The sequence below is a fragment of the Bremia lactucae genome, linkage group LG8 (assembly GCF_004359215.1).
Source record: "Bremia lactucae strain SF5 linkage group LG8, whole genome shotgun sequence".
In the NCBI taxonomy this organism is placed as follows: Eukaryota; Oomycota; class Peronosporomycetes; order Peronosporales; family Peronosporaceae; genus Bremia; species Bremia lactucae.
The window spans coordinates 2300584-2311768 of record NC_090617.1 but is presented as its reverse complement, the minus strand read 5'-3'; the positions used below and the strand labels follow the sequence as shown (position 1 = coordinate 2311768).

At 45.7% G+C, this 11185-nt stretch overlaps 5 protein-coding genes across 5 annotated transcripts; 2 read left to right on the top strand and 3 right to left on the bottom strand.

Annotated features, from left to right (window-relative positions):
• Positions 1-1545: 1545 nt before the first annotated feature.
• Positions 1546-3155, bottom strand: CCR75_008899 (uncharacterized protein). Its single transcript, XM_067966946.1, has 5 exons — positions 3106-3155; positions 2846-3014; positions 2469-2781; positions 2290-2407; positions 1546-2230 (listed from the first exon to the last, which is right to left on the bottom strand). Exons 3-5 carry the CDS (start codon positions 2688-2690, stop codon positions 1788-1790), a joined length of 783 nt encoding a protein of 260 aa, XP_067817634.1. The 5' UTR covers positions 2691-2781; positions 2846-3014; positions 3106-3155; the 3' UTR covers positions 1546-1787.
• Positions 3156-3472: 317 nt separating this feature from the next.
• CCR75_008900 (uncharacterized protein) lies at positions 3473-6882 on the bottom strand (the record flags this gene model as incomplete). Its single annotated transcript, XM_067966947.1, has 7 exons — positions 3473-3846; positions 3922-6187; positions 6258-6295; positions 6370-6489; positions 6544-6660; positions 6713-6787; positions 6844-6882. The coding sequence occupies 6 exons, from the start codon at positions 6880-6882 to the stop codon at positions 5989-5991; spliced, it is 588 nt and encodes a 195-aa protein (XP_067817630.1). The 3' UTR covers positions 3473-3846; positions 3922-5988.
• Positions 3947-5836, top strand: CCR75_008901 (uncharacterized protein; the record flags this gene model as incomplete). The annotated part of the gene is made up of 1 exon (XM_067966948.1): positions 3947-5836. One exon carries the CDS (start codon positions 3947-3949, stop codon positions 5834-5836), a length of 1890 nt encoding a protein of 629 aa, XP_067817631.1.
• A 100-nt stretch (positions 6883-6982) lies between the features above and the next one.
• CCR75_008902 (uncharacterized protein) lies at positions 6983-8074 on the top strand (the record flags this gene model as incomplete). The annotated part of the gene is made up of 1 exon (XM_067966949.1): positions 6983-8074. One exon carries the CDS (start codon positions 6983-6985, stop codon positions 8072-8074), a length of 1092 nt encoding a protein of 363 aa, XP_067817628.1.
• Positions 8075-8154: 80 nt separating this feature from the next.
• CCR75_008903 (uncharacterized protein) lies at positions 8155-9576 on the bottom strand (the record flags this gene model as incomplete). Its single annotated transcript, XM_067966950.1, has 6 exons — positions 9302-9576; positions 9034-9239; positions 8659-8963; positions 8532-8597; positions 8304-8458; positions 8155-8274 (listed from the first exon to the last, which is right to left on the bottom strand). Exons 1-6 carry the CDS (start codon positions 9476-9478, stop codon positions 8155-8157), a joined length of 1029 nt encoding a protein of 342 aa, XP_067817629.1. The 5' UTR covers positions 9479-9576.
• Between the last annotated feature and the right edge of the window lie 1609 nt (positions 9577-11185).

Genomic DNA, 11185 nt, shown 5'->3' with positions numbered 1-11185 from the left:
GCGCACACGATTGTCCACTGGCTTTTAGCCGTGGAGCAATGCAGTGTCGCGCAGCTCATCGAGGACGATAGCCGGATGGTGTCGTACGCTATGTCGCATCTGCGCGGTAAGGCCTCAGAGTGGGCTTACTCAGCGCTTATGGCGGACAAAAAGGCGTTCCCTACATGGGCGATCTTTAAAGAAAAGATTCGCGCCATGTACCAGCCACCGAACAACGAAGTGTTGCTTCAGACGCGCTTCTTTGGGGCGCGACAGGCGAAGCGATCTCTGCAAGAGTATGTGCAAGAGATGCGCTCGCTGTCCGCATCCATAACCGTAGGTCCGATTCCGGAGCACATTAAGGTGCCCACGTTTATGAACGGACTACGGCATGGCCCATCGCGACAGGCCCTTTTTAGAAAGGTGCCGTCGACGATGGAAGAGGCAATCCAAATTGCCTTAGTTGAGGAGCAATCCTACAACAGTGCCTCGGCGATAGCTTGGTATGAACCGTCGTCCGAGAGGTCAGATGCCACTCCCATGGAGTTGGGCAATGCAGACGTTGTCTGCTATCAATGCGGCAAGCGCGGCCATATGATGGCTTGCTGCTATGCCCAGGGTTCCTGCTGGGGCGAAGACACCCAGCAAGAAGTCTCCCTTCCCAAAGGGCGTGGCAAGGACCAGCGTGCGAGACGCATGAGTTCCGCATCGACCACGGAGGGGTTGGGAAATGCAGGAGCGCAGTAGGGGCGGGATGCCCGACTGACGCGGACTCTGAAGCTACCCCTAAGTTCAGAGTTGTGGAACAAATGGGTAGCATAGTCCCTGAGGTCTCGAAATTTCAGACCTCAACCCTGCTGGTCTATAGCGCTCAAGTACGAGGCTATGACCACGTGATGATCCTCCTAATGGATTCTGGTGCATCACAAAATTTTGTGAAGCTTGAGGCTCTAAGAAAGAGACCGGCGATGTTTGAGTCGCTTTGCCAGGATGGCAAGCGAGAAGAGGCGACCGTTCGTTTAGCGAACAACGCGCTCGTTAAGTCTGTGAGAGTTCAGGTAGAAGTCGCCTTCAGCTTTAATGACTTCTCTTGTAAAGAGAAGCTCACAGTGCTAGGTATGGAGAGTTCGCATGAACTCATCCTAGGCATGCCATGGTTGGCAAAGCACCAACCATGGATTCTTTTAAGTGTTAATCTTATGTTAAGATACACCATGTTACATAAGCTCTGGAGCTTGTACAACTCACTGAGTTGTTCAACCTATTAGTTCTATAGAACTAATGACTCTCTAAGTCTTCCTCCTACTTAAGGAGCGAAGTAGCTACGCTGCGCCTTTTAGCAGAAATATCTCTATGTATGTATACCCAATGAAGGTGCTCTTGTCCATATGTAAACGATAGCACAGGGCGTTGCATGTGCTGCCGGCTAGCCACAGTTGTACCTATTCTTCGAATAACATTTTTGCACGATATCAATCATCAAATCTATCTTATTTTGATTTAATAACCTGAATACATATTATGCTTGTCTTGATGCAACTTTGTGGCAATAAAATAGTAGACCATTTAAAAAAACTATTATCCAATAATCGTTCGACAAGGACATATGCACTCCTGTTATTACGTGAAGCAGACCCTACAAGAAAAGATTCGGTGTAAAGTGAATGCGCTGCTTTAGAAGCACTTACGTATTAAATGTGCTCGCTGCACATATTACACACAATTGACAAAAAATTACGTTCCTGAAGCCGTTTACATGAATAACCATTCACAAGACATTGACAAAACCTGAATTTCTTTCTACAAATTTATCTTTCAACTCGAGAGATGTCCAACGATGAACACAACGCTTCAATTGCATCAGCCAGCATGTAATCAAGCACAAAAGCTACATTCGAGCCAAAGCAGCTCACATTGAGCACGTCTGTACTGCAGCCTGACATAACTGCCACCACCCCAGTTTCGTCAAAACCGTACGCGCGTCCGCTAAGCTTGATTGCGCGCCAGCGATCGGGAGATATAATCAGCGGACTTTCCTCGAATGAAGGCAAACAGCGCTGATCCATAATAAGGCTTACCTCCTCAGCAGTCTCGCAAAAGCACCAAAACGACATTTCGCCCAACGCTTCACCATCACTTTCTTCAATTGACGCCAATTTAGTGGACAACAATACTAGCTGCGTTAGGCCGTAAGCACTAGATCGAAGCGTATCTTTTTGAAGTCTCACAAGAACAAGCGATTCTGGATAAACTAATCGGCATAGACTATTATTGCATAATAAAATAGTAAGGAAAAGCATTGCGGCGCACCTGTGAGATACTGACCGTCTCCAACACGAGACGCGCTTCTTAAATCAACCATCTCCTCACTGCTTTCTGAAGCATGACTTGGTAGTTTTGGCACAAGCGCATTTTCTGCTTCCTTTGCCTATTTTTAAATGTTAAGTGAGCTTTTTTCGAAAATTTACACAAAAAGTATTTCCACCTACTTCTTTCAGACCATGCAAGCCCCGCGACAACTTCGATTGCAGACACATAATTGCAGCTTCCAGATGTTGCGCTTGAACAAAGATGACGTCCGTATCGTAGGTACTCATGTTGAGTATACTTATTTGTTCGTTGGCCAAGAGCTTAGATAAAAAACTTACAACACCCGGAAACTCGGCGACCATCGGTCCCAAATGAATCTTGCAGAGCAGGAACAGTGTCATTCAACCTGCTCAATTATTTTTATATACCAGGGAACTAGACCTGGATGGCTCGCCATGACTGTGGTGCAACGGTAACTAGATTTAACATGCCCTACAAAAGCGTTTCAAGCAGCATAAGCGTCTGTCAAAAAAAAAAGTCCAACATGGCACCGCACCGCGCACTCAAACATATCAACACCGCTGGGGTCCATGAAAAGTGTTGTTCCTTCACGGTCCGACACGACAGAAAAAATCTCAGTCTGCTTTGCTCGGCACAAGTGACTATCGGTGCGGGCACAGCCGCTCTTATTCTCGTCAAAGCTACACCCGCTGTACAGCAGCAGGCTTATAGGTACAATTAAAAACATACAAAATGAAAAATTTAAGCAGCGAATCCTATGACCGCTTAGCACGCGCACATTAGCAGCTCACGCACTTGAGCAGCGACCAGCTGCCATGGCGGATGTGCTTCGCTGGTACGAACACGACACTTACGAGGCCTAGATCATGGATGGATTTTGGCGTTATTATTATTGAAAGCAAATACTGACGCAATATGGATGGGCACCTGGAAGTAGCGTGGCGTGGAAATTCGAGGTGGTGACAATATCCATACAGACGTGGGATTCTTCGACGCTATCGAAACTAAATTATTGTTCCTCTAGAAAATTATATTAGAAAATAAGCTGAAAAGATGCTAAAGGCACTTGTCTTTGCATTATAGCTAATGTGTGACACATAAATCTTTTTCAAAGCTTGTTTTATGTGCTAGACATCACTGTACCGCACCTGTACCACTTGGGGGGCATTTGCGTTTTCGCTGGGCTCACTCCTTGTTGCTACAAACAGCAGTCAACAGCGAGGCGGCTGCTAGGTGTTGGTGCAAGCAAAGTTGATCTTTATTCTTTGGCATATTATAGTGCGCGTTATTCTGACGTGAATATTGGGTCTTTCATACCTAAAAGACGCAGTAAAAGGCGCTGGGTGGGTGTCTTCATCGCTTGCCGGTCCCCAATTGCTCTTGAACGGAGTTAAATCTTTGACGACGCTTGAGAAGTCTTAGGTGGTACAGAGGTAAAGCGAAGGAGCAAACGTATTTGTGAAAGATTTCCAGCAATTTGGATTACTCGCAGTATCCTAAATTACCTAAAAATTGACGTTACATCGCAAAGAAAAGGTACGCTCCAACTCGAAAGTTCGACTTAAATTATAAAGTCCTCGTTGTGACTATTTCGGTTGCGTGATTCCTCAGCATATCGCTTGCATTTTTTGTGCAGATGGCAAAGCGAAAGTTCGTATCGTCGAAAAAGAACGCACCTAGTCGCACTCTTTCCAGTAAAGAGGCGGCACTGCACCGGCGAATCGCTGGCGAAAATGATGCTTCATCCGATTCGGGTGACTCAGCGCCCTCATCAGATGTTGGCTCATCTACATTGCTATCTTCCGAGGAAGAGCAGGAAGATGTCGATGTCGATATAAACCTTAATAAAGATGTTACGGTGGAGTTGATGCCAGCCAGTGTCGGTAGAGGCAAGCAGCTGAGGTTCCCAACTGCAATTTCGCGCGGTAAGGTGCTGCCAACAGAAGGCGGAGCTGCGTCTGATGCTGACGATTCTGATGACGAGAGCTTGTTGTCTGTCGCGGATAGCGAGGATGAAGATGAAGACCGTAAGGCGACTGCGGCAGAGCACGAGAATCGATGTATTGTTGCGACGCCTCTCGTAAATATCGGATCGTTGCCAGCAACGCATAACTTCAAAAGCTGTAGCAAGGTCATTCCTTCCTACCCCATTAAAGCTACTCGAGCGCGAAAACGTCATCGCCCAGACTCTGATTACTGCAAGCAAATGTCCACGTATGTGCAAACTTGTTTGCTTAGCGTACGGCACCCAGGTAATAGCAATATACCAGCGAATACACTGACCGATGAAGGTAATTCTGAGCATGATGAGTTCCGACGATTGCTTTCTACTGGAGATGTAGAGCGCATAAAATGGATAGAACCTCCTTCTAAAGAGTCACAAAATGTTGGGCTCCAGAAAGATGAGGATTCGTCCGACAAATTGATAAATTCCAACAAAGATACTGATACTAGCAAGTCTTTAAAGTCAAGCAAACACAGTAAGGTCAGCAAGTCAAGCAAGAATAAAAGAAAGAGCGAAGCTCCAACCTCGGACTTAACGGACCTCAGTGCTAATAAGTCGTTTCTGTCTTTAAATGGAACAATCTTCCATCATGCGTCCTCGGCGCCTACTGCACCTTCAGTCGCACCTAATGCATCGGCAGTCTGTGAAGTCTGCAAAGCAAGATTGTGTGAAGAATTAGCAAGAGAAAAGGAAACGAAACAAGCAATTAAAACAGAAAGAGGTGTTGAGTCGGAGAAAGATGTCAAAGCTGACGGTAATATACACCAACCAGAAAAGGTGAAAACGGAGCTTGTACAAAGCAATGTATTGCCAGTTCCTCCTGGGAATTTCACAATTATATTTAGTTCTGGAACTGATGTGCAGAAATTACGTCTTGAATCCGCAAAACTGATGGAAGAGGCGCGAAAACTTAAGCATGAGGGTAATCATCGAGGCTCAAGTGAAAGTGGCACTGTAGGACAACTCACGCAAGGCATATATTACCTGCGATCAGGAGCAAAATTTTTTGAATACGCTTTAAAACTTCAAGAGGTGAAATTGGCTTACCAAGAGAAAAATGATGCTCAACACGCTCACTCTTTCGGCGAAAATTGCGTGACAACGCTATCACAAACGACTTCATTAATCGAAAGCACGATTCGTGTATTTCAAGGTGCTGGTAGCATGCGGCTCGCTGCTCTAGGTTGTAAGATGGCGTCTGTGGTACACTTGACAGTCTACCGGCTACAGCACCGCAAATTGCAATCATTTTACACGGAGCTTTTTGCTCCAGGACGCTCACCCGAGTGTCGAGAGAATGGTCTTACCCCACCAATTGATCAAAATAGCAATGGGACCAGCAAAGATGCCGCCATTCGCAAGCATTTGCTAAAAGAAATGGAGCATACGCTTCGCGGTTTTGAATTGTGGCGGCGGTATGAGGCGTGCAAGGTGGATGTGATGCCGCGAGTGACCAATCCGGTGATCTTAGATCTGGCTACCTTTTTTGAGGACCTCAAAACCGAGCTCGATCAAGTTTAGTTTAAAGTTGTAAGCGCAACGAGTATAATAGCATAGTAAGCAGCAACAAGCAGTCATACGGTTTTTTTGCAGTATGAAAGCCCCTGCTGATCACGTAGAAATACCAACAGAACTCGCTAGTCCGAAGTGTGACGCAATAAATTACACAAAGATTACGTCTCTTTCGCAAACTCACTTTTGGACACGACAACACTATCACCTTTGAGCTCATAGAGAAAAGCTACGACTTTGCGGCCTTGCAACGCCATGAGCATAAAACTTGGCGTAACGTGACTGGCGAAGCTAGTGAAAGACCCCGTAACGGATCCAGGATTTAAGAACCATTTGCCTTGCTCCGTCCGAATGTGTGACCTTTTAAGTGACGTAAAACCATATAGATGAGAGAAGGCCATGACACTTATAAAGTTGCACATAAACTTACACGTGAGTGTGGCCAGTAACCAAAATGTCGACATTCATCTAAAGATTGCATGCAGCGATTACAAAATAAGTAGCATGTCAAACATTTTCAAAATCTTATTGTCTGCACGTACTTTTCGCTGCAAAGCTGCAAGACTGTGCTGATCTCCCCAAGGGACAATTTGGTGTCCGTGACAGAGACCGATTCGAAATTGGCCAATTGTAATTATCTTTGTTTCAGGGTAAATTCCTTGCTGAAAATATCATCAGACTCGAGTCAATCAGTCACGAAAAGTGATCGCATGTACCTGGTCACAGTCTCCTGCAACAACGTGAACATTACGCGCAAGACTTTGCAGCTCGTCAAATTGTTCGCTGGTCACCAGATTACCTGTACACAAGACGTGCTGCATTTTGTTCGGAATCTATTGAACTCTTAGCAAATAATACGTCGCGTTTTTAACTAGCCAATCGCACCAGCATTTTCTTAAACTTGTCCGGAATTTCGGAGGATCGGTTTGGTATATGGTGGTCTCCGATGAGCAGCACCAACTAAACGTTAACACAGCAGGTAAATGAAAGCGTCAAATTCGAATATAAAATTGCACGTCGCACTGCTTGATGACCTCGCCAAAACCCGACGCCATGGTTCTTTTTTTCCGGTTTGGTTTTGCGACTATGATTATCGCTGATTGGACAATCGATAACACAATAGTTAATCGTCATTAGCGATAAGACCACGTCATAATGGGGATCTCGCTAAAGCATCTTAGCTTTGTGATGCTCGTGCTACAAAATTCAGCGCTATCTATCATGTCCAAATATTCGCGCGCTAATGTTGGGCCCAAGTATCGTCCTAGCTCGGTGGTGCTGCTCGTGGAGATGCTCAAGTTTTTGCTGTGCACTCTTGTGCTGCTTAAGGCCAAACGCGGCGGCCTTAAGGCTTCAGTGCGTACACTGCAGAACGAAGTTTTTGCAGATTCAAAAGGGCTTATGAAGATGACAGTGCTTGCTTTTCTTTACGCGATGCAAAATATGTTTGCGCTTATTGCTTATGACTATGTGGACGTGGCCACGTACCAAATTGTTTACCAGCTCAAGATTATCACCACGGCTATGTTTATGATTGTATTACTCCAACGCCGCTTCAGCAATGTCCAGTGGTGCGCGATGGTAGCACTAATGAGTGGTGTCGCGATCTGCTCCTACTCGCGACTACCGAGCGGTTCGCATCCCTCGGACGAGATCACAAGCAGCAAGCGCTTCATTGGTGTCTGCATTATGCTAGGACTGTCAGTCAACTCAGGCTTTGCAGCGGCTTATTTTGAACGTGTCATGAAGGCCCACAAGTCAATTCAGTTGCAACAGACGATTGACCCTCTTTGGACGCGAAACTTGCAGCTCTCCGCAATATCTGTTGGCGTCGCTTGCCTCGATCTCATGCGCAACTTTAGCCAGGTGAGAACAAACGGAATTTTTTACGGCTTTCACCCCGCCGTCTTTGTAGTCATATTCCTGCAGGCGGTCGGAGGACTAACAATTGCCGCCGTCGTGCGTTACTCGGACAACATTGTCAAGAATTTTGGCACATCGTTCTCGCTAATCTTGTCATGCATTATCTCCAATATCATTTTCGAAGAGACAGCCCCATTTTCCTTTTACTGTGGGGTGTTTCTCGTATTTGGCTCAGTTTTTGTCTATGGAGACAGTCGATTTGCTGTTAAGCCCGTTATCGACAGAATGGACCGTCGATCTATAACCGAGAATTTGGCCCATAAAATTGCTATCGACACTAAAAATTACACTCAGGGAGCAAAAAAACTGTTTCGCGATCTGTGAATAATATATATTATTGAGTTTAGTAAAATTGTGGCCTATTTGCCAAAAATTTGAGAACTTCAGTAACAGCAACACAGCGCTCATTTCGGCAAAAGTTTTTGCAGGTCAACAGCAGAGCAAATACCCTCTGTCGGGACCATAGCACGTGCTTTGGCTAGGCGCTCCGCCAAGGCTAGGTCGTTGATAGGTGACTTATAATTCTGTCAGGGCCACAAATGTTTCCGCTTACAGCACGAACGCAACGGCTACTGAGACAACTTATAGCTTTTGCTACTTCATGAGGACAATCTTCCTGGATTGCGTGTCCTGAAGAATATATGAGTCTCATTTCAAATTTGCCCATCATTTGGCCACGCATGAGCTCCGTATCCAAACGGTCAGAACCTAAAAGGAAAGTTTAGTGATATTTCCAAGATAAAAATTGCTACTACATCAACCGAATGATGCGTTCTTAAACCTGCGAGCACTAATACTTTGGCTTGCTTGAGCGATAAAAATTGCTTTGAAAGGCCAATGAACCAGTCTAGGAAAGCAATCTGAATAAGTTATTAAAACCTTGAAGCTTAACAAATGTTAACACATACCGTGCCAGTATTTGGAAGTGCTAGCCAGGTCTGTCTTCCATACGAGTGAGCCATCTCCAAGCTGCTCCAATTGGGACGGGATTGAAACTTCAACTGCTTCCGAGTTGCGACCAGTACCGCTTTGCAGCGCCCAGTGAATCGCGTCTTTGTACGAGCAGAAGCGAGATGGACGTCTTTCAAGAATCGTGCCCATGTGCTTAAGAGATGCCATGGCCGTGCCCTCCACCACATCGATCACCATGACGCCCACCAAAGACGGCACCTTACCTGTAGCGGCAACACGAACAGCAATTGCACCGCCCAGACTGCCATATCATGGCATGTTTAGTTTAGCGGACACATTTAGTATTCAAGCTCCACAAGGAACTGAAGCACCTGTGGCCAACAATAATAGTTTGCGGAATTTCCGCATCAGAAATATCATCCGTGTTCGGACCAGTACTGGGAGTTAGGTAATTTAAGATGCGTATTGTATCATCAACTAATCTTTCGATGGATAGATCGTCATCATGAGATGTGAGGGTCTGGCCGTGGCCTCGCAAGTCGAAGGCGCGAAGCGTAAAATTCTCTTTTAGAATCGCCTTCACATATTGTAAGCAATCGCGTTTGGTGTACATCAACGGATAAAGAGATCAATACATACTGCCACGAGGCACCAGGTCATGGACGTGTATCCTCCGCCATGTAGCAGTACAATGTTCGGGCCCTTCCTGCCTGCGCTGTACACGCGAAATGTCTTTGTTTCCGATACAAATACTGTTAGTGCGTGAAATTCCAACTCATGGAGGTGAGGCAGTATAACGCAGTTGACTAACGTCATCGTTGGATAGTTTCACGTCCTCTTTGGAGTCGAAGTAGTTAACCCAGACGTCATTGTAGCCGCTTGATTCTGTCATTCTAGTGATAATTATTCAATTTGAGTTGGTGGTAAAAGCTAATATGTAATGGGGCACACATCGGTTGGAGAACCGTTGTTGTGGTACATTTACTTTATGGGTAAAATACCGTTTTATCTAATTTTAAAATAGTTAGCTACTTAAATCCCATTTATTATGGGTAACGAATGTGGTCGCCGCCAGATATAAATCTGGCGGCCAAAATCTATTTTAATTAGCTAGGTTTATGAAGGTCAACATACTAAACAGGGTAGGGTTTTTTAGATTTAAATAATTAAATAAAGTGCAGTTTCTTTTTTGATCTTAAAGGGTTGAGTGCCTTCCTAAGGCTTGCGCAGTGATCTGTAAGAGATAGAACCCTTTCTAAGGTAAATCCTCTTGGGCACTAGTTGCCACTTGTTCTACGAACCCCTGAATCCCTTGAACTAGGATTCCTTAAGCTTTTATTGAAGCGGAGCTACCTCGCTCCTAAAGTCAGAGGAAGGCTTTCAGACTCAGAGTGTAGGCGGGCACGTCGTAATGCGGCCACGCTCTACTCAGACACACACCCTAGCCCAGCGAGGAAGCGGTTTAACCTGCTTCTCTTGCGTGCAGTGAGGTAGTTGTGGTGGGCGCGTAAGCGACCTCACCGAACACACTAAGAGCTCTGATTAAGGGTCGTCACGGGAGCGGTAATCCGTCTCCTCGTGCGCACTTACCAAGTAAAAAGTTGTTTTCAGACTATTTATATTTAATAGAATTGAATATAAATACCTATTTTTACCAATTAAAATGTCATCTCTATAGATAACACTTAATATGTATTGCGAGCGTATCTTTCTAGATACCTCGCGTAACGGATGACGCTAGCCGTCATCCCTCCTAATGTGAATGCACCCATGTGCATCACATACACAAGGGTTGGTCACAAATGTGCACCACACCCGAGTGCTGGGTCTAATTACTATTATTTAGTAATTGACCATCCCCTTAAGTACACCAAGTGTACTTAACGGGGACTGTGTAACATTAGGGCAACTTTAGCCCGTTACACCATCCACTCCCTTAAAGAACGAAGTTACATTTTAAACTTCGATAAAGTGGAAGGAAGAACTATGCTGCTTGACGCGCCGCTAAGTCTCTGATTCACTCTAGCGACCTCTGTTTTCATACACGGCGCCAAAGGTGCCACCTACATGGGCAACGTTGGAGGGTCGTCTGCGAAGACGCCCACTAACTCTTGCATTTAGCGCGCGCGCCGCGTTAACACGCCCTGCAGCGTCCAATGCCTTAGCTGAAACGCCGACCGCTACTGCTGCTGTCGCGTTAACGGGGCTTAAGGATTCATCCCACTTAATCAGTGAGGATGTTGATCCGTCGCTCATTGTCGACTACAATGAGTCGAGACCGTTGCCGTCACCTCAAAGTAATGATGCGGACAAGGATCTCACGAGGAAGGATGATGGCACATTATTGCCCATCCAAACTTCTATCATTGCTCATAACATGGAGACAGCAACACTTACGAATGCTGTCTCGTCGTCTGCGCTGGATAGCGCAGCGACGGTTATTGCGAGCGCTGCCCATAAAGGCGCAGCCGCTTCTCCGTTGGGTAAAACCACACCGTCTTTTGCTCAGACCATTATCCATAA

Bases quoted from the DNA above. Each gene is read 5' to 3' on its own strand.
- CCR75_008899 (XM_067966946.1), bottom strand. From the start codon at position 2,690: ATGACACTGTTCCTGCTCTGCAAGATTCATTTGGGACCGATGGTCGCC. The intron at 2,408-2,468 runs GTAGGTGGAAAT...ATTTAAAAATAG, and splicing joins GCTTGCATGGTCTGAAAGAA to GCAAAGGAAGCAGAAAATGC. The intron at 2,231-2,289 runs GTGCGCCGCAAT...TATGCCGATTAG, and splicing joins AGACGGTCAGTATCTCACAG to TTTATCCAGAATCGCTTGTT.